The following is a 21601-nucleotide window of genomic DNA, read 5'->3' on the forward strand; positions in this document are numbered from 1 at the left end:
CGTTATCAACCATCTAAATCCTGTATTGTAGAATCTGGTCAGACAAAGATGATTCAGGTCTTTATAAAATAGAACCTTTAATTTATTCCAGCCATAAATACATCTCACAGGGGTAGAAGCAGAGGGTCTTCTTCACACATGTCGCCTCTGTCTCTGAATGAGGGGTCTGGGGGGGTTGGTAGAACGAGGAGGTCTACTGGGCCAGCAGCATCGGCCTTGCCCCTTTCTCCGCAGTCATGCCCCGCTTTACCGAGCAAGTGGAGGCGGCCGTGGAGGCCCTCAGCTCGGATCCCGCCCAGCCCATGGATGAGAACGAGTTCATCGATGCCTCACGCCTGGTGTATGATGGCATCCGGGACATCAGGAAAGCGGTGTTGATGATAAGGGTGAGTAACTGCATTTTAGACGTTTTAACAGCTCACAGCTCTTTCTTATCATTTACTAAACTTGAGCAGCTCATCGTTCTGGAGCTCAGCTGCATTGGCAGTATATTAAAACCATGAATCTAAAAGCCGTTAGAATGAGATGTATTTAATTACATTGTCTAAAATGACTTAGTTGCAAGTTAGAATCCAAACTTGGGCCAAGAATGGAGCTAGTGTGAGCTGGCCTTGACAATTTAATTTAGGGCAAACAGTCACCACATATGTGAGGCTTCCGTTTGAATTAGAGGAAAACTACAGACAGTAAAGGCTCTTTAGTTAATTTCAGAGACAGGCATAGTGCAGATTGAAGTTATTCTTCACATGGAGCACCCCCCTCTGTTCAGAGGGGCAGGCGGCAGGCAGGATAGGAGAGCCCCAGTGTGCAGGGTGAGGGACTGACGGCCCTCCATGGAGTTCCCGGCCCTCGAACCGTAGCTGAATGGAAGTGCCACCTGCTCTTCTGAAAAAGCCCAAGGCCCCTCCTGGATTAGCGTCAAGAAACAGGCTCTGAGACGCTACAGCCCCTCCGTGATGTATCCCTAGGGTGCTGGGCCTGGCTCACAGCTGCCCTTCCCGTAGCAGTGACCCCTCTCATGCTGCCCTGCGCCTAACACTCCCCAGGGCCAGGCCCTGCCCTTGCTGCAGAGCAGGCAGTCGGAGTGGGACGCCTGCGGGCCCGCTGCATACGTGGCTACTCCGCCATGCTGTCAGTCTGATCGGGTCAAGGGAGTTTCATTTACACCTTCATGGTCTGCTAGTCAGACCTCCCAAGGTTGGCAACGATGCTGACCCACTATATCCCCTCAGCCTGACAGCCTGCAGAACCTAGCCAGATTGTCACCTGGAAACAGAGGCCACTTCTAAGGCACTCGCATCAGCCTAGACTCATGTATGCAGTGTCGAAACTCTTGGGCAAAACTGCACTCTCTCTGGGGTGAGGAGGAAAGAAACTGTTCAAGGATTGGCTGCTGGCTATTCCTACAGGCCCTGGATAACCTGGTCATGTTGGGGGTACGGGGAGCAGGTGGAGCCTTTTGCTTACTGCATCCCTGCTGCTGTGCTGAAGAAGAGCCCATGTTCAACAGAGGCCTGGCCTGGTGGAACACAGGGTTAAACCCAGGGGCCATTATCTCCGTGGTGTGAAGAGGTCTCCGGGTCAGATACCAGTGGTGATGAGTGCAGCTCTTTCTCTCCGGAGTTCTTTCCATGCTGACAGACACCTAGAAATAGAATAAAATGTATCAATGATAAAGAGGAGTTAAGGCCTTTGGGGATTTAAGTGGGCTGCAGGAGATGCTTGCAGGCCTTTGGGGATTTAAGTGGGCTGCAGGAGATGCTTGCAAATTCCAGCCTCCCATTTTGGGGAGGCAGGTAGGGTTGTGGGAAACCACATCCTGGAAGCAGGCAGGTGGCTCTTCCAGGTGGCGAAGGATTACAGTGGGCAATGGTAGCATAGGGTTTTGCCAGGGTCTCCATGGATGTGCTCACTGGTATCTCGTGCTACTTCCACTGTCCTTGTCTCACTGAGGGCCAGGCCTGGCCTTTGCACGTGTACAAACCCAAGATACTCTGGGTGGTTTCAGGTGCCTTCTCACATGTCCTCTCATTGGAGCCTCACAGCACGGGCTGGGCTGGATTTGGTCCTGGTGCAGGTGACGGCTGTGCCTCACTGCCCCCCTGTCACCGGCAGGCTGGCCAAGAGCCAGCTCCAACTGTTCTGCCTGCTGCCCCGGGCCCGAGAACTTGCATTCGTTTCAAGTCAGCAGCTAGTCACGAGAGGCTGGAGGTTGTGCAAAATAAGAATTTTATTTCATAATTAAAGTAAAGAGCTAGGGCTACTGTCAATCCCTTTGGTATTTACTCAGACCCTACCGGCCACATTCTTGCTTCCTTTTATCAAAGTAAAAAGAATAACATAAAAATAGGTTGCCTGTTTTTTTTCCTCCAAGCAGCCTTTGGTGCCCTAAGGGAAGGCCCAGTATTGTTTAACCCACTTAATTTTCTTCTGGTCATAAAGGCAGACTGTTGTTAAGGGTCTGCTTACTGTTGTATAAAACACCGCTGTTTTTTAATATAGTACCTTTTATACCCGGGACAGTGCTCACCTTTGTCTTAAGATGTAGCTGGTGGAGAAGTACATTAAGAAGTACAAACTGGGTGGCCAGTTAGCTCAGTTGGTTAGAGCACGAGCTCTGAATAACAAGGTTGCCGGTTTGATCCCCACATGGGCCACTGTGAGCTGCGCCCTCCACAACTAGATTGAAACAACTACTTGACTTGGAGCTGATGGGTCCTAGAAAAACACACTTAAAATAAATAAAATGTTTATTAAAAAAAGGGGAAAAGATTTATGTCAGAGTCCTGGCTCAGTGGTAGAAGTTTCCGCCCCGCCCCCAGAAAGGAAGCCAGGCCCCTGAGGACATGCTGGTGTGGTGCCCTCCCCTGCCGTTTGCTGGACGAGCACCCCACCTGTGCTTCGGTGACGCAGGTCTCAGACAGTGAGCGGTTGGAGCCTCCACACCTGTAGGAACACTGCACGTGAAACTAGGCTTCTGGGCGTCTACACAGCAGGCCCAAGTGTGACTCCTGGTCTCTCTCTCTCGGTGGCAGACCCCCGAGGAGTTGGATGACTCCGACTTCGAGACGGAAGACTTCGATGTCAGAAGCAGGACGAGTGTCCAGACAGAGGACGACCAGCTGATAGCAGGCCAGAGCGCACGGGTAAGGAGTCAGCTCATTGCGTCTGTGGACCTTCCCTGTCCTTCTCAGGGCTTGTTTCCTAGAAAAGAAAAAGCTCTTAGTATTAAGAACCCCGTCTTCCCTCTTCTCGGGCGGTAGGACGCAAGGGAACCTAAGTTGGACACCTGCTAGTCCGAGCTGTAGGACCCTCACAGGCGTCTCCTCAGCTGTGCGCTGGGCTTGGGTCTGTGCGGAACTGCTAGGGTGTAATCAATGCAATGTTTGTTAAAAGGAGAGTGAAATCGGAAAAGGTTGCTGTTTTTGCCCATCTCAGTGATACCAGGGTATGAACTATTTCATTATTCATGGCTTAAGGAAACAACAGTGGTACATTGAAGAAAATCCGTCAGAGCCCTTAATTTGAGTCATTAAATCTTCAATCAGTGGCATTTGGTTTTGGAAGGACACCAAGAAATATTTCTAAGGGCTCTTTTTTCACTTCTCAGAAATCATTCTGAACAGTGAGTGCATCCCTGCTCTCGGCCACACTCGGCCGTGAGCACTTTGTTGGGAGGAGCGGAGGGGCAGCAGGCCTCCAGGTGCTGCTTTGATCAAGTTTAAATGCCACTGAAATACAAAATGTATGTTCCTCAGCAGGTTCTCTGCCTTCCTTAAAATGTACGTTCTAAAACCACTTCTAGTTCACCTTGAAAGGCTGGCGGTGCAATGCGGCCGTAGGAGATGGTCGTGCAAAGGGCTCCGTGCATTAACCCTTCCTTCATCCCCGCTCCCCAGGGCAGGAGACAGGATGAAACTTTTAAAGAATCCAATTAAGCAGATTCTGTCCCTGCACAAGTGTGATCACGGAGCTTCCACATTCGTCTTCTACCCCTCACACTGTTTTTCCCTCCACATTAAAACGTGTTCTTGAAAGTGGGTTGAACATTCAGGCTGCCATAAGCTTCTATGCAAAATGAGCAAAAATGGCCCTTCAGGCAAAATGAAACCTTTTAAAGCATTATCCTGCCTCTGCTGTGGGTTGCTCAGTGGACATGTTCTCGGCTAACACACTGTGAGAATCTCATGCTCCCTGACATGGACGAGCTCTCTGTGCTTCTGCTCTCAGGCAATCATGGCTCAGCTCCCTCAAGAGCAGAAAGCAAAGATTGCGGAACAGGTGGCCAGCTTCCAGGAAGAAAAGAGCAAGCTGGATGCCGAAGTGTCCAAATGGGACGACAGTGGTAACGACATCATCGTGCTGGCCAAGCAGATGTGCATGATCATGATGGAGATGACCGACTTCACGCGGTGAGCACTCGGACAGGCAGGCCTGTGCTGCTCGGTAGCCTCTTCTGTCTTCCGCCCCCTCCATCTACAGTGACCCTTGTTCTCCTTTCAGAGGTAAAGGACCACTCAAAAATACATCAGATGTCATCAGTGCCGCCAAGAAAATTGCTGAGGCAGGATCCAGGATGGATAAGCTTGGCCGTACCATCGCGGACCATGTAAGTGACACACTTGCCGTGTGGCTCTCTATGTTCATCCTGGGTCTCAGCAACAAGAGTATTTTTCATGGGACACAACACTCACCTCTCAAACTGTTCTTAACTCTTAGATTTTTAAGGATTTCTGAATTCCTGTTTCTTCCTCTTAGATTTTTAAGGATTTCTGAATTCCTGTTTCTTCTTTGACAAGTCTTAGGAGGCAAGCCCAGTTTGCCTTAGAGTGCCTGTCTGGAGCAGGTGTGTCTCTGCTGAAATCTTCCCAGGACTGACAGCTAAAGCCAGCCTCGGCTGCTGACTGGTTTATTCGCTCTCTGTTTCCTTCAGAACTTCAGCTCTGGGTAGCCACTGCTTCTGCAAGCTCTGACACCGCGTGTATGAGCACCTCTGGTGGATTTATTTCATAGAATTAGGTGTGCATTTGGCTAGTACTTTGGAAGGCTAACGTACCGGTTGGGGACAGACGTTTATGTCTCAGCACTGCAGGTTCTCAACGACCCAGCCTTCAGTAAACCTTCCCTGTGATTCCTATCTCCTGGAAGTTTCCATTTTCCTCGATGCTCTGAGACTTACATTTTTGGAGACACCGTTGTAGGTTCCTCCCAAGTGTCTCCTCAGCTGTGCGCTGGGCTTTGGTTGTGACAGAACTGCATCAGGAGAGGCCTCGGGTGTAATCCGTGCAGTGTTTGTTTAGTTCTTCTCTGCCGTTCTGACCCCTCCCCTCAAGTGTCCGCCTCCCAGGCTGCAGGCTGGGGGACAGCAGTTAGCACTCACCCCGACTGCCCTTCACGGAGTCCATACTGAGCCCCTGGAGCTTCGACTGGTGCCACGAATCCTGACATCATCCAGGCCTTTCCCCGCTTCTGTCACCAGCTCAGGCCAGACCTCCATGGCCTCTCTCCACGACACTGTCCTCTCAGCTGCCAACATGATCTTATATGATGATCTTAAAACGCAAATCAGATGCTGCTCTGCTGTGCTGCAGCTTCTTAGCACAGCACGGCCGCCAGACCTCGGGTTTCCCCCCCTCTCTCTCACTGTGCACACTGGGCAGGGGCTCTGTGTGTCCTCCTCCGGGGGAAGCCTAAGCTGACCCTCATTCAGGAGCCTCCCAGCCCTGGGCAGTTGGGCAGCAGCCACCCTCGAGTTTCCCTGTGACCGGTCAAAACCTCACTGTCCTCAACTGCTCTTTTTCTTGCTTTGAGTTACTGATCCTCTATCTGGGCCTGAAGTAAACTCTTTCATCGGGTGTTTGCAGTGCAGAGCACCTCTGAGCAGAAGAGCTATGGCATGGCGAGGACCCAGCTCACAGCACTCTGCCTTTTCTCCAGAAGCAAGCTCTTGCTTGCTGAGGCGTTTTCTCGCTTTCAGGGGCCTGGGCCCCAGAAGAGAGGGAGGCTGTTGGCACCCTGAGAGGCTGAGAACCTCTCCTGGGGGCGGTGTGTTTGCGCCCTCCCTGGAGGGCTGGGTCTAAGCCTGCTCTCCCCGCAGTGCCCGGACTCCGCCTGCAAGCAGGACCTGCTGGCCTACCTGCAGCGCATCGCCCTCTACTGCCACCAGCTCAACATCTGCAGCAAAGTCAAGGCCGAGGTCCAGAACCTGGGCGGGGAGCTCGTCGTCTCCGGGGTGAGTTGCATCTGTGAAGGGAATGTGCTGGCCTTTGCCCACCTCCGCTCCTGCCTGCCCTGACTGGGGACGTGTGCTTGGAAAACCCTCCGGTTCCTTCTCAGGCCGTGGAGGCCCAGGGCCGCACTGGGCTGCTCCGTGCTGACCGGCAGACAGCTGGGTACAGTACAGGCTGGCCTCTCTCTGGCAAACAGCACTTGATCTGGTTTTTCTTTCCCCAGGCAGGAATTGAGGCTATTCAAAAATTGCACAGTGACATAGCAAGCTTCTCAAATTGCCTCCACCCCTCCAATGCCTGCGTAGTAGCTCTTTCCTTATGCCTTTACCACGTCACAGTTCTGGACCCCTTGTCACCTGGGCAGGACAAAGAGGTGGTCTTGCTGGGTGTGCTGAGCTCCCCTGCTTCCCCATGGCTTCTGCTAATCGCACAGAATTTCAGAGAAACTGTGTTCATACTGATACCATGTGCTCACCTGCTCCAGTGTCCCTGGGCCTGACGGAAAGCGGTGGCTTCTGTCTATGGCGGCTGCTTGTCATTAGCTCTGTGATTGCTCAGGAAGACGCTGCGCCTCCTCCATCTTGTTGAGGGGTCGGGGCAGGATAGATGCTGATGCCGTATGATTTGTTACTGCTCCCTTTTCTTCAAAAGATCTGAAACACAGGCGTTTTCAAGGGATTTGTATAAGAGCAGCCAGCCCCGGGAGAGCTACTCAGTCACCACCCGCAGGTTCTGGAGGGGAAGAAGTGGGGCCGCCTCCAGCTGCCACCCCGGGGCTGGCGGGCAGGCCTGTGCTCCTCACCGCCCATGTCTGTGCCTCCTAGGTGGACAGCGCCATGTCCCTGATCCAGGCCGCCAAGAACCTGATGAACGCCGTGGTGCAGACAGTGAAGGCGTCCTACGTAGCCTCCACCAAATATCAGAAGTCCCAGGGGATGGCTTCCCTCAACCTCCCGGCTGTGTCGTGGAAGATGAAGGCGCCTGAGAAAAAGCCCCTGGTGAAGAGAGAGAAGCAGGACGAGACACAGACCAAGATTAAACGGGCATCTCAGAAGAAGCACGTGAACCCGGTGCAGGCCCTCAGCGAGTTCAAAGCCATGGACAGCATCTAAGGCTGCCCCGCCCACGGCCCCCCTCGGGCTCTCCCAGCTGTCACTGTGCTCCACTCAATTGTATTTGCTAACTAGAACCCTGATGTCAGATTCCACAGGGAAACAGGCAGATTTTAAACCTGGCCAGGCGGTGATTTTTTGCAAGGACATATTTGTGTTTAAGTCGGTCACAAATACTTTTAGGATTCAGGAACATATTTCTAGCTATATTTTTTATAAGCTTAAATAAAAAGAAAAATCCCATAACCAAAGAGAATCCTACATTAACTTGTTAATAACACTCTTGACCAAGTTGTGATGCCCGTTCTCTGGGTGTGGCATTAGGGTCTGAGAGAAGAGTAGCTGACTCCCCCTTTGGGGAGGGGGCTTCCCTCAGCCCTGGGCCCCAGCAGGTTGGCTGGTGTTAAATGACCAAACATGACCCAGAGGAAGGAGCTTGGGTGTCTTAGGTGGCTGTCCCCAGGGAGGGAACGTTCCCAGAGGGTCCTGAGAGGGACAAACCACATGAAACTCAGTAAAACAATGTATCATGAAGAAAACTGATTATTCTCTTTATGACCTAAGAATTTTAATGCATGGTTACAATTACTAACTACTCTGCTGCAGGACATATTAATAAAGTTGCTTTTTTCAGGCTAAAGTTGTGATGCTGTAATCAGAACGTGCTGTTTTTCCCTTTCTTCAGCTTCAAATTCAAATTCATCATTGGGCTCACTTCTAATAATTCAATGTTTCCTGCCTTGGGCTTGCAACAGAAGCCTGACAAAATAGTGTTTGCTTAGGCAATAATTTAGTCTTTACCTTATTTGTGATTACTACACCGATTACTATAGCTACAAGGTATAATTTTACTGTCTTATTTAAATTTTATGAATTTGAATGTTTTTTACACTAACTTTTCCCAATAAAGTCCACGATGAAACCAAGTCTAGGAAGCCAAACGTCATGTTTCTTTGCCTTCCAGTAGAGTCCAGATCTACATGAAACATCGGCACCCGCCATGCTCCGGGCGCTCCCAGTGTCCCTCTGCCCCCGGCACAGTGTTGCCTGGCCTTGGAGCTTCTGGGCCAGCCCAGCAGGGAGTCAACATGTCCACACTTCAAAGGAAAGGTCAAAACCTTGGAGGCGTCCTTGCCGTCTCCATGGATGCTCCCATCAGCTTACAACCAGGTCATGACAATGGCTGCCTCCAAAACAGAAACCCTCCTAACCCCATGTTCCTTCCCTGTAAACATCCCCACCTTACACAAAACACCCTCACGAAATGTGTGTAGTTGTGCCTTCTGACTTCCTTCCATTCTGCCATTCCAGTCAGCTCTCGTCCGTCCACGCTGTTCGAGGCCGCCCTCCACAGCTGGGTGGAGTGGCTCTCCGTCTCCATCTTACCTGCCTCGCCCGACAAGTGCCCGGTGAACACTCCTTCCCTGGAAGCTCCCCACTTCAGAACACCCCATTCGGGTTCTGTCTGCCTTACTGCGAGCTCCTCTGCTGAGGAGCTAGAAGTTGTGCCGCCCCGGGGCTCAGTACTGGGCTCTTCTCTGATCTGCTCACTCTCCTGAGCTTAACCAGACTGCCAGCTTTAAATTCTGTCCAAATGCTGACTTCTCCTGGAACTCGACTTTTATAGCTGCCTGCCTCCTAAACTCTCCACATGGATGTCTTCATAAATATCGCAAACTTGACCTGTCCGAATTCTTACCTTGAAACTATGTGCCAGGTCCAACTACGTCTCACCACTTCTGTTTATTATCTATCACCTGGTCATCATATTGTTACGAATCGCCCCAAAAAGAACATGTATTACCTCAGTTTCTGAAGGTCTGGAGCCCAGGGGCCGCTTGGTGGGACATTCTCCCATGAGGTCTCCCGTGAGGCAGCTGGGGTGGAGGACCTGCTTCCAGGCTCCCTCACGCTGTTGGCAGAAGGCCTCGGTTCCGTGCCACGCGGGCCGCCCCATACAGCAGCTCGCACGTGGTAGTGAATGATCTAAGAGAACAGCAAGCAGAGGGAAGCCACAGTGGCTTTTTTAAAACCTGATCTCAACAGTGATATACCATCACTTCGGCTGGACTACAGTAACCTCCCAGCAGGCTTCCCTGGTCACCCTGCTCCCCACGCCCTACTCCCATGACTGTCACAAGAAATTCCTATAAAACAAGTCTGATCGTGTCATTTTCCTTCGCTCAAACCCAGTGGCTTCCATCTCCCAGTAAAAGCCAGTCCTAAGTGATGGTATGGTCTCCCAGCTTTCTCTGGTCTTACCCTCACCATTCTTTGTCATTCGCCCTTTGCACTTGTGCTTCCACTGCCTGGAACACACTGTCCCCAATAATAACCCTGTGCTTTCTTAGGACGGACTTCAGGCATCTTGTCAGAAGGCCCCCTATCAGAAAGACCTTTGATAAATCCTCACCCTGCCCTGTCATCGGAGCATGGAAATGCTTTACAGGTCCCTGTGTGTCTCCCGTAAGCTTCACGGGCAGGGAACTTTATTTTGTTCCTCAGTGACTCTTCAAGGCCCAGGCTACTGAATGAACAGCTACCCCAGGGGTCTCCAGTGGGACCGGCCTCCCTCTACACGCCCAACCCAACTCAGGATCCATGCTGAGTCTGGGACATTCTCATGGCTTTTGCTGCCCTCTCTCACGTTCCAAAATTGTCTCCCAGGCCTGAGTTCCACTCCAAATCCACATCTGTCCCCAGGTGCTGCTCCCAGCCCAGCACCCAGCAGTGCCCAGCTCCCACCCAGGCCACCTCCTCCACCCATCCACTTCCCTCCAGCAGAGGCCAAGGCCCATGGCAACCCCTCAGCTGGGTTGCTGCAAAGGTCCTAAACCACCTACATCAGCCTGCAGCATCCATTCTCCATTCTCTACATAGTAGCAAAGGAATCTTCCAGAAACATTTTCTAAAGAGTCAAGCCTCTGCATAAAGCCTTTCTGGAGCTGCCCACCGCCCACTTGAGAAGGTGGCAGCCGTGAGTCTGCTGTGTGTCTTGCACTGTGACCCTGACCTCTGCACTCACACTGCCCTGGGGTCTTCAATCCTGCCCCTTCGCCACCTACTTAGGAACGGGCTCCCTGGGCTACCCAGTCAGGGCAGACACGACCCTTGGGGACACCTCCCTTGGGTGAGGCCGGGCCAGCTCCCTCACGGATGGCACCTCACCAGCCTGGCACTCTGGGCTTGGCCATTCTTCACACCTATGGCCACTACGTGCACACAGGACGGCAGAGCCCAGCTCTCCTCTCCACACTGGCAGCAGCTGCCCTCCTCCCTGCCCTGCTAACCACCCTGCAGCGCCTCCCAGGGCCCCTGGGCACACTTCAGAGGCCCCACCTCACCTCTGCCACCATAATCCTCACGGCTTCTCCACCCAGGCCAGTCCCTCTCCACTGAAGTAGGACAGGAGGAGTTGCCATGTACTGGGCGCAGAGCTCACGTCAGGCCTTTACCCACAACCCCCCGAGGTGTCTGCACTATTACTGCCCCTCAAACTGTACAGCTGAGGGAATTGACTCAGAAAGGTGAAGCCTCACCCAGGTCACACAGCTCCCAGTCAAGCAGCCCAACACACCCTCCCAGCTTCCAGATCCAGTCCCTCTAAAGGCCCCAGGTTCTCCCCATCCTTTCTGCAGGGGCCTGTGCCCTCACCCCCCACCCCCGGCCCCTCAGCCTTTGCCAAACTGGGAGCTCCCTCATGCTCCCACCCCTGCACCAGCTCCTCAGGACTCTGCCTGTTAGGATGCAGGAACCGTCCAGCTCCCTGGCTAAGGCCGCCCCCTGCTTGTCACTGGACCCTGGCCTATTACACAAGGATTCTGCCCCACAATCCTCCACTCTTATTTCCTGCCTTGCCAAGTTTTCTTTCCCTCTGGATCTTTCTCATCAGCATAGAAGACATGTGCTGATAGATCCCATAGTTAAAAAGGAGACAATACAAGAAGCTTCTCGAGTCCATGTCTCCCTCAGATGAGTGTTCAGACCCCACTGCCCTCCTGCTGTCCCCAGCTCACCTGTCCAGTCCTCCTGAAGTAGCATGTGACGTAGGTGGCCGCTCCATCCGTCCGCGTCACGCCCTTCCCTGGTCCCTGCCCATCTCCTGACCAGCTCAGGCTCTGACCTCTAATACTGAGGTGGCTCCCAGGCAGCAGACCTTGGTCGTCTGTCTGCAATGACTCCCACGCCGCGGTGACGCTGGTCAATGCAACTGGTAATAATCAGCTTTGCAGGGCAGGGTTGGGAGGGGCGGACATACATATACATACATGCGTTTCTATAAAGGAATTGTATGCAATTCAAAAATAACAAAATACACAATACTCTTTACTGTAAATCCCACATAGCCAACTGATTGTCACAGGCTTTCACTGATTTTTGCTGAACTCTTCATCCATAGCCAACCTATGGTTGCAACCAACAAACGAGTCTGGTTCTGACATGAATGCTGGTTGATACTTTGCTTAGCTTAAGAAGACGAAACAAAAACGTCTGCTGGAATTTCCTTGTTCCTCAGTGAGTGACTTTTTTGCTAAACCAGATGATAGTTGTCAAATATTGTAAGAAAATTCCCTCAAGTTTTTGTGCTATCAATGGATGACACACTTCTAAGTTTAATTGGCATTACTACATTTGTTCATCACTTTAAGTCTAGACAATCAACAACACAATACATTAAGCCTGGATCTGTAGCATTTCCCAGTTCCCATGGTGTAAACACTCCCACTACATTAGATAGCAGAAATCCAGCCACCACCGTGGCTGGAAGGTGCCAGTGGGAAGAGAAGCACAGGGGCGCCGTCAGGTAGTGTTTCCACTACCCAGATACAACAGACATGAGTAATCACAAGAGCACAGGTAATGGTCGACTGAAAAGTAATTAGGAAAGGATGAGTTCTGAGTATTTATTACCTTTAAATTTTTTCATTTTAAATTTATATACAGTAAAATTCACTTTTTGGTGTACAATTCTGTGAGTTTTGACAAATTCATGGAGTTGTGTAACCACCACCACAATCAAGACACAGAACCGTTCCATCAGCAACCCCCAAAGTGTGCCTTGTGCTACCCCAACATACGGGAAACGCCCCCCTACCCTGAGTCCTGGCAAAACCCTTCCCCTGTAGCTTTGCCTTTTCCAGAATGGCCCAGAAATGGAATCCCAGTGCAGCCTTTGCGTCTGGCTTCGTCCCACCAGCATAACGCCCTGGAGATGCCCACGTGGCGCTGTGGGCAGCAACCGCAGGTACCGGGGTTCGTCTACACATCCCCAGATGACGGACATTTGAATTGTTTCTAGGTGGTTTTTTCCAAAATAAAGTTGATATAAGCAGTCGAACATAGATTTTCATTTCTCTTAAGTAAATACCTAGGAGTGGGATTGCCAGGTTGTATGGTATTATGTTGAACTTTGTAAGAAACTACCAAGCTATTCTCCATAGTGGCCACATCGTTTTGCATTCCCACCGGCCGGGTGTGGGTCCTGCATTGGGTGTTGTCAGGCTTTCTGCTTGTTTAGGTTTTGAATTTAATTCAACGACTTAGTAGGTTTAATTCAACCACGAAGTACTGTCTTATTGTGGTTCTTTCGTTTTTTGTTGTTTTGCTTTTAAGTGGCCCATGAGGGGATCGAACTGGCAACCTTGGTGTTATTAGAACCGTGCTCGAACCAACTAAGCTAACCAGCCACTCATTATGGTTTCAATTTGCATTTTCCTAACAACTAATGATGCTGAGCATCTTTTCATGTGCTTATCTGTCATCTGTATTTCTTCTTTGGTGAAATGTCTTCAAATCTTTTGCCTTTTTTGAGGGGGAATTGACTGTTTTCTTATTAATGAGTTTTGAGGATTTTTTATATATTCTGGATACAAATCCTTTGTCACATATGTGATTTGCAAATACTTTTGTCCCGTTCTGTGGCTTGTCCTTTATTTTCTTAATTTCTTTCACAGAACATGTTTATAATTTTGATATAGTCAAATTTATCAGATTTTTACCTTAGTAATTCTGCTTTTGGTTGTTGTACCTAAGAACTCTGTCAAACTCAAGGTCACAAAGATTTCTCTCCTGTTTTCTTCTGAAAGTTTAAAAATTTTTCATTTAGGCCTATGATTGATTTTGAGTTAAACTTTGTATAAGATGACAGATATAGGTCAAAGTTCATTTTTTAAAAATATGGCTGTCCAGTTGTACCACCACTTAATGAAAAGATGATCATTTCTCCACTGAAGTGTCTTTGAACTTTTGTCAAAAATCAATTATATTTGCATGGGTTTATTTCTGAACTCTATTGCGATTCATTCATCTGTGTGTCTACTCTGACCAATGCCACAACGTTCTGATGACAACAGTCTTTGTAGTAAGTCTGAAAATCAGAGAGCATGGGTTCTCCAACTCTGGTCTTTTTCCAGATTGTTTTAGTTATTCTAATTCCTTTGCATTTCCATATAAACTTTCAAATCAGACTCCTGATATCTAAAAAATTCCTGCTGCGATTGCACTGAATCTACAGGTCAATTTGGGGGGGCTGACATCTTAACAATATTGAGTCTTCCAACCCAAGAACTCGTGCATGTCTCTAGATCTATTTCTTTCATTTAAATTTCATTTCCAATTGTTCATTGCTAGTATAAAGAAATACAACTGATTTTTGTACACTGACCTTATATCTCGTGACTTTGATAAACTCATTGTTAGTAGATTTTTTGTATATTTCATGGGATTGTCTACATTGACAACTGTGTCATTTATGAACAGAGACAGTTTTATTTCTTCTTTTCAATCTGTATGCCTTTTATTTCACTTTCTTGCCTTATTGCAAGAAAGCCCACGACTTCCAGTACAATACTGAAAAGGAGAGGTAAGAGTGGGTGTTCTTGCCTTGTTCCCAATCTTAGGTAAAAAGAAGTCAGTCTTTGACCATGAAGTTTGATGTTTGTTGTAGACTTTTATGTGGTTTCCCTTCGTCAGGTTAAGGAAGTTCCCTTCTATTCCTAATTTGCTGAGTGTTTATTATGAATGAATACTGAATTTTGTCAGATGCTTTTTCTGTATCTATGGAAATAACCAGGAGACTTTGTCTTCTTCAGTCTGTTAACATGGAATGAGTTGAACTAGCCTTGCATTCCCAGGATACACCCCACTTGGTGATGATGTAGCACCCTTGTATACATTGCTACGTTTGATTTGCTAGTATTTTGTTGAGTTCTGCATTGAGGATTTTGGTAGGGACCTGAGAAAAATCTAAAAGTCTTTACGACAGCCTCCAGGATCTCCCTCCCCAATACCTCCCGTCCTCAATGCTTATGAGGGGTGTTGGTCTGTAGAGTTGTTTCTCTTACTATCTTTGCCTGGTATTGGCATCAGAGTAATACTGGCCTCTTAAAATGAATTTGAGAGTATTTTCTTCTATTTTCAGGAAGCAATTGTGTAGAATTGGTATTATTTGGTAGAATTTGCCAGTGAAATCATCTGGGTTTGCAGTTTTCTTTGTGGGAAGGTTTAAAACTATGAATTAAATGTCTTTAATAGATATAAGACTATACAAGTTATCTGTCATTCTTGAATTTTGGTAGCTTGTATTTGTGGGAGGCAGAATAATGGCTCCCCAAAGACGTCCACATTCTATCCCCTGGAACCTGTGAGTATGTTATGCTACGTGGCAAAGGGAATTAAAGTTGAAGATGAGATTGAGGTTGCTCATCAGCTGATTTTAAAATAGGGAGATTATGCTGGATTATCCAGGTGGGCCCAGTGTTATCACAACAGGCCTTAAAGTGGAAAAGTAGGCAGAAGAGTACGTCAGAGTGATGTCATATGAGAACTTGACTTGCTTTTGTGGCCACTGAAAATGGAGGAAGGGCCACTAAGCCCAGGAACATGAGAAACCTCTAAAGGCTGGAAAAGGCAAGCAAGTGCACCCTCCGAGTGGACAGGAAGAAATGTCAGCCTGTTAGATGGCTTTTCGGGCTGTGAAAACTGTCAGATTCCTGACCTATAAATTTCGGTTTTCAGGCACTAAGCTCATACTAATCTGTTACAGCAGCAATAGAAAACTAATGCAGTGAAAGACTGTTTGCAAGGAGTTGGACCATTATTTCTTCTAAGTTGTCAAATTTATGGACTTAGAGTTGTTTGTTCATAGTATTACCTTATTATCCTTTCAATGCTTGTAAAGACTATAGTAATATCCCCTCTTTAATTCCTAATGTTGGTAATTTGTTTCTTCTCTTTTCAAAGAACCATCTTTTCATTTCATTGATTTTCTCTAGTTTTCCTGTCTTCAATTTTATTGGTTTCTCCTCTTTATTCTTTCCTTTTCTGCTTTTTTGGGGGTTTAATTTGCTCTTCTTTTACTAGTTTTTAAAAAAAATTACCTCTGATTTTTAAATATATTAATCGTAAATTTATATAATTTGATGTTTAATAATGGCTGTGGTTACCAACAAGCTCGCAATGGTCTGAGAGCCACATGGCTGGCAGGCCGCTAGGAGCTGGGTCCAGCACACGGTGCTTCCACAGTTCCTTCACATGTGACCTCTTCCCTGGGCTCCTCTTTCTCCAGCTGTAGTCAATACCCCCGCTTGAATATCCAACTGATGTTTCAACAAAACACGTCCAAAACAATGTCCACTATAAAGTCTCAATCTTTCCCCCTACTCTCTCCCCGCCCACTTCTGCCAACAGCCCCTCCAAACACTCACGCCCCCAAGTGAGGCTTCATCCTTGACTCTCCTCACATGCCACGTGCAGCGAGCAGCACGTCCTCGCAGCTCCATCTTCACAGCATATCTGGAGTCGGAGCACTTCTCACCACGTTCTCTATCCCCATCCCCTGGTTCAAACCTCATGGGCCGTAGGCCCTGCACTGGGCTCCTGCTTCCGTCCTTGCCCCGCATCGTCTCTTCTCACCACAGCAACAGAAGAGATTCTGTTAAAATGTCAGTGACATCGAGTCTCTCCTGCCTTCGCAATTCTCCAATGGCTCCCATCACAAAGAAAAAGCTCCCATCCTTACAATAGCTGCTAAGACCTGCCCTCCCCTTGCGGCTTTCTCTTCTCCCTTCTACTGACTCTTACTTTTCTTCCAACACCCCCACCGTGTTCCTGCCTGAGGGCTTTTGCCTCTGCTATTCCCTTGGTCCACAAAGCACTTCCACAGATGCCCACATGGCTCACAGCCTTACTTTCCTTCTGTTCACGCTATATATACCTCATCAGGGCAGCCTTCTCTAACACCCTTTACCCCTTCTCATGCTTTATGTTTCCTCACAGCTCTTAGCACTCACTGCTTGGCATCAGAGTATATACTTATTTCTCATGGTCTGCCCCTCCTCAGTACTTATCACTCCATGCCCTAGAACAGTGCCTGGCTCCTAGTTAGTCCTTAATCAGACTTCTTTTATGAGTGAATGAATGAATGAATGAATGAACAGCAATCAGAAGAATGACCAAAACTCTTCCCTTGGCTCGGCACTCCACCAGGGCCAAGGCATGCTCCTTGGCAAGGCTGACAAGGCGTTGGAGAACGTGCTTCCCTTGACCCTGTAGCTCTACCTTGGGCCACTTGGCCCCTTACCCCCATCACTTCTTCCAGCTACAGTGAACTTGTGGGTTCCTCAAATGGACCACTCTGTCTCACCTCAGGCCTTCTTGTATCTTCCTAGGGCTGAAACCCTTTCCCCATTTCACCTGGCATGCTTTTCCAGCATCCTTCAGGTTTCAGCTTGGCTACCACCAGCTCTGGGAGGCCTTCTCTGCCCTCCCTCTAGGTCAGGGGTCTTCTCGGCTCCAACTGACCAAGGTCTCCTCCATCACAGTACATGTCACGTTGCAACTGCCTCCCCCAGCAGACTGTGTGCCCCCGGGTCCTGTGATTTACTAATATCAGAATCCTGAAGTCTAAAACTAAGTGCTCAATAAATATCATTTGAATCAAAGAATGAATAAACAAGTGAATTAATAAAAACCAAGCCTGCTGAGGGATGGGGTGGGGAGCGCTGGCCACCAGGCCACTTCCCTTCCCTATCACCCTCCCACGTGGAAGGCCTGGATCAGTCCAGCTGAGGATCAGAGAACCACCAACCAGCCAGGACCTACGAGGAGTCGGCCGGTAACAGCGCTCAGCCCGTCCCTGCCATAGGCCAAGAGCCCTGTGGCCCCACCAATGTGACGGGTGTGGGAGAAGAGGAAGCAGCCTGCAGGTCCTGGCAGGAAGAAGTCACATCACCCCCAAGTTCCAGTGGCTATGACCCCCCATTACCATTTCCTGCCTAACTTCGAGCCCAGGTCACACTCCTTGGCCACAGTTTCCAGGACAGCACCCAAGGAGAGGCAGAGAAAGGGCTCCTTCTGGACCTGCAGACAACAATCAATGATGAACTGAGTGGTGGAACCTGAACCCTCACTCAAGCAGCCTGAGCCCGAGCCCTGGGTCACACTGCTGCGTGTCTCCTCGGAGAGTCTGCGACAGGGCCCAAGACCAGGGAGTCAGGCCCAGGATGAACCCGATGAGGCCAATGATAATAGACTGCAGACCAAACTTCTCTGTCCCTGATGCCCCCCCGTCTGTGAGCATGTGGAGTGAGGAGGAGGGTAGCAGCAGTCCCGCTGCCCAGCCCGTGGGCTCAGCAGCCTGGCTCTGGTCTGGCTTCCCTCACCACGGCCCCCAAATGCTCTGTCCTTGGCCCCAAGGACACCCCAAGAGCTCATGGCCCAAAGTCCCCTTTCTATAGCATCCCAGAGGGTAGAAAAGGTCAATTAGGCTTCTACTAGTGCAACTCCTTCCGAGGGGACCCCTTCCCATTTCCCACATCAGACCCTGGTGGTTAGAGGCCTTGAGGGCTCTGAGGGCCCCTGCCTGCTGACAGCACCTCAGGACCTCACAAGCCCCCCTCCGCAGCTCCTCACATCTCTGCCAGCCCTCGCTCGGAGGCACCTGCTCCCACAGCCTCAGCTCTCGCCTCTGCCAGGACGAGACTCAGACCATCCTCAGCCCCAAACCCACATCTCCTATCTCCCAGCACCCCCCACGCCGCATCGTCCCCCATTCTCAAATCCACCCACAGATCCTGCTGAGCCCATCTTTAAAGTGACCCTTGACCTTGACCTTAGCCAAGCAGGTCCCAGCACCTCCTCTCTGCCCTCCAACCGCTGCCCGTCAAATTAAACACTATCCCTTTCTGAGCTGCACAGTCCAGCTTCTACAGCATGGTCAGCCCAGCAAATCCTACCTCTGCCACCCACAAGCTGTGTGACCTCAGGTGGATCACTGAGCCTGTCTGAGCCATGATTTTCTCACCTGTAAAATGTATTTTGAAGGCTACTGAGAGATTTTAAAGACTGTGAGGCAGTACCCAACACTTGATAAGACTTTGGGTGTGATCCCCACTCTGCCTGAGCCCCGAGGCTTCCTACCCTGGTGAAACACGTTCCTGCTTCCTCCTGCCCTCCTGGGGGGGCTCTGTGCAGGCAACAGCTGTCTCCCAAGCTTCCTATGTACTGTGGCATGAGGTGGGCAGCAGAGGGTCTGAGGCTGAGCAAACGGACTGCAGGGGAGTAAGCCTCTTACTACACCCCAAGTTTCTTTGGGCCTCAGTTTTCCCTGAGCTCAGAGAAGCGGAGATTTCTATATGCAAGGCCAGGAGGAGAAGATTTCTACATGGAGCCTGGGAGGGGCTGCCTGAGCAGCAGGCATGAGCCTCTGGGTGCATTGGGAAAGGCTGGTAAACAAATGCACCAGAATCCAAATCAGGAAGGCCCAGAGCTGGGGTTGCCGTGGCAACCTGCAGCAGGCTCCCAGTCTCACTGGGGTGGGCGCCGGGACTTGCCAGGCTCCTCTGCCCCCGCCTCCAAGCCCTCCTCGGACTCTGCCCAGCTCAGCATGGACACAGGAGAGGGGCAAGGGCACAGAGAAGCAGGCGTGGGCTCCCACTGCCAGCTTTAGCCGGGTCACTCCTCTCCTGGAGGGAGCCTACACACAAGGGCCTCCAGAATGCAAGCAGCCATCCCTGGCATCCTTCTCCCACCCAAGCCCCACCACCAATCACTCTAGCCCAGCCCATCACTGAGTGTGGTGATGCCCTCAGACTTCTGCCAGGCCAATGGCCTCAAAGCTTTTACTTGAGCACAAGGTAGAGGGGGCCGTGAGATAATCCCTAGACCCCCCACCTCATAGCGGGGCAGGGGAACAGGCAAGCACAGGTGCCAGGCACTGGTGCAGCCCTTTATGCACATCTTCTGTCATTTAATGGCACTCCTCTTTGACAGATGAGGAAACAGACTCAGGAAGTTAAGTGACTTCCCAAGGTTACAGAGCTTACTGGGTGGTAAAAGCTGGGCCCCAAAGTTTTCCAACTCCTGCGCCCAGATCGCCTGTTACTGGACGCCCTGGGCTGACCATGCAGCATGTCACCAGGAGCCTTCTGGGCCTGCCAGCCGCGACCCACCTAACGACCACAGGACTGTGCCGTCCACACAGACTCACAGCAGACAGACACACAACGGCCTACATGCCTCCATTTAATGGCCAAGCCAGCACTGCCCAGATGACGCCCAGGCCCCAGTAGGGAGTCTCCCTCCTGCCTGCTGTCCCCTGAAGAACCCTCCCCAGCTGGTGCCTCTTGGCCTTACTAGCAGCGGTCCAGTCCAGTCCCGATGTTGGGGGCGGCCTCATCTCAGCTCCTTCAGCAAGCTGTTGACAGAGCCCAGCAGGTCCCGGAAGTAGCCCTCGTCCTCGCCATCTTCGAGCTCCAGGGCAGCCAGAGCCTGGTATTCAGCCTGCAGGCTGGCCAGCATCTTGCTGAGCTGGGGGTCCTTACGGTAGTGGTCCCGGCAGGTGGCCAGGAGGGCTCCCAGCGTCTGCAGCACCTTTTCGCGGGCGTCATGCTCAGGCAGCTCCAGGAGGTGGGCAGTGATCTCACACCAACCCTGTTCTCGCAGGCCCGGCAGGAGGTGCACCTGGCGATACTGTTGCAGCTTCTCTGGGGACGTCTCCTGGGTCAGCTCAGCCTCCTCCTCGGCAAACATCTGCCAGGTGCGGGGGGGAGACAGAGAGAGCAGTCAGCTCTGCCCTTCAGAGGCAAAGGCACGTGGCTGACAGTTTGCACCCTCTTTCTTTATCCCCTGGGGCCTCAAAGGCCTTTCATGGGAGGCCAGGGGGGTTCACGGTTTCACACATGCTCCCCTGTCCACCCATCTGTCCATCCATCCACTCATCAAAACAACTGCAATGTGCCAGATGCTGGAGAAGCCAAGATGGAGACATGGTCCCTGCCCTCAAGGAGCTCAGGGTCTAGCAGGAGAATAAAAATTAACTGAATACAGTGGAACCTCGGTTTTCGAACGTAATCCGTTCGGGAAGACCATTGGAGTTCTGAAACGTTCGAAAACAGCCGACAGCTCGGCCTCAGGATCTTGCACTCAGCGGAAGCCGCGTGACACGATTGACTTCCGAGGAGTGTTTGAAAACTGAAGCATTTACTTCCAGGTTTACGGCGTTCGTCAACTGAAATGTTCGAAAACCGAGGCACTACTGTAATTCCTAACTAGCATGACAGTTAGTCCAGCAGCGTAGTGTGGAGGCAGACAGTCTGGGTTCAAATTCCTGCTTCATCACTAAGAGCTGAATGATCTTGGGCTGGCACTTAGTCTTCTCAAGGTCCAACGTCATCATTTCTCATGTGGAGATGACATAACCTCTCAGGACTGCTGGGGACTCAACGCGAGCGTGAACGTGCAGCCACACCCGACGACGGCGCTTCAATACCAGTTACCACTACACCGCCTACACCTCCGCAAACGTTAGCCAGACCAGCTGCGTGAGCAGCACTGCTGCCACTGACCGCGCCCTCGGAGGAGTCAGGGACAAGGACAGAGGACGATGGCATTTCCGAGTCTGGAGGGGTAAGTGGGAGCTGTCCAGTGGACATGGTGGAGGGTCCACACACTGCGGGCCGCAGCAGCAGGCTGGGGCCCACCTTGTGTTAGAAGAATAGCAGGTTGTTCTGGGCGATGGGCACAGAGCACACAGAGGCCTGAGCGTCCCTCCAAGGAGGGTGGCCTTTACGCTGAGGGTCTGGGCAGTTGCAGAAAGCTATATACCTGGCCTGTGTCTGTAAAGTGCAGAAACCCATCCCTATCAGCAGAATATGGCGGGAACCCATCCTGCCAGGCTGCCAGAGGCAGGAACGGAAGCACCTGAATCCTAACAAGTTAGCAGCTTGTTTCAAATGTCAGGGGAAGGCTATGCAGAGGTGG

The 21601-nt window shown here is 50.7% G+C and overlaps 2 protein-coding genes and 1 long non-coding RNA gene across 14 annotated transcripts in view; 1 reads left to right on the plus strand and 2 right to left on the minus strand.

The window, feature by feature from the left end:
* Nucleotides 1-9493, plus strand: part of CTNNA1 (catenin alpha 1) — a 268908-nt gene extending 259415 nt beyond the window's left edge. For all 8 annotated transcript variants that reach the window (XM_081035629.1, XM_081035631.1, XM_081035628.1 and 5 more), the window contains exons 13-18: nucleotides 235-386; nucleotides 3036-3146; nucleotides 4231-4412; nucleotides 4504-4609; nucleotides 6098-6232; nucleotides 7055-9493. In XM_081035629.1, coding sequence (XP_080891755.1) covers nucleotides 235-386; nucleotides 3036-3146; nucleotides 4231-4412; nucleotides 4504-4609; nucleotides 6098-6232; nucleotides 7055-7342 — 974 coding nt within the window. In that variant the 3' untranslated portion in view covers nucleotides 7343-9493. The remainder of the gene's footprint in view (nucleotides 1-234; nucleotides 387-3035; nucleotides 3147-4230; nucleotides 4413-4503; nucleotides 4610-6097; nucleotides 6233-7054) is intronic.
* LOC308491687 lies at nucleotides 64-6248 on the minus strand. The gene is made up of 5 exons (XR_013992390.1): nucleotides 6137-6248; nucleotides 2895-3204; nucleotides 2531-2718; nucleotides 1914-2205; nucleotides 64-1645 (listed from the first exon to the last, which is right to left on the minus strand). It is a non-coding gene; the product is annotated as an uncharacterized lncRNA (long non-coding RNA).
* Nucleotides 9494-15620: 6127 nt separating the features above from the next.
* The window catches only part of SIL1 (SIL1 nucleotide exchange factor), a 186527-nt gene continuing 180546 nt past the window's right edge, over nucleotides 15621-21601 (minus strand). For 2 of the 5 annotated variants that reach the window (XM_081035638.1, XM_081035639.1), the window contains one exon: nucleotides 19573-20371. In XM_081035638.1, the coding sequence (XP_080891764.1) occupies nucleotides 20015-20371 (357 nt within the window). In that variant the 3' untranslated portion in view covers nucleotides 19573-20014. Of the gene's footprint in view, nucleotides 17702-19449; nucleotides 20372-21601 lie in introns of those variants that run through there. The other 3 variants (XM_081035640.1, XM_081035637.1, XM_081035641.1) reach the window with 3 other exon arrangements.

Source organism: Rhinolophus hipposideros (genome assembly GCF_964194185.1).
Source record: "Rhinolophus hipposideros genome assembly, chromosome: 23".
NCBI classification, from domain to species: Eukaryota; Metazoa; Chordata; class Mammalia; order Chiroptera; family Rhinolophidae; genus Rhinolophus; species Rhinolophus hipposideros.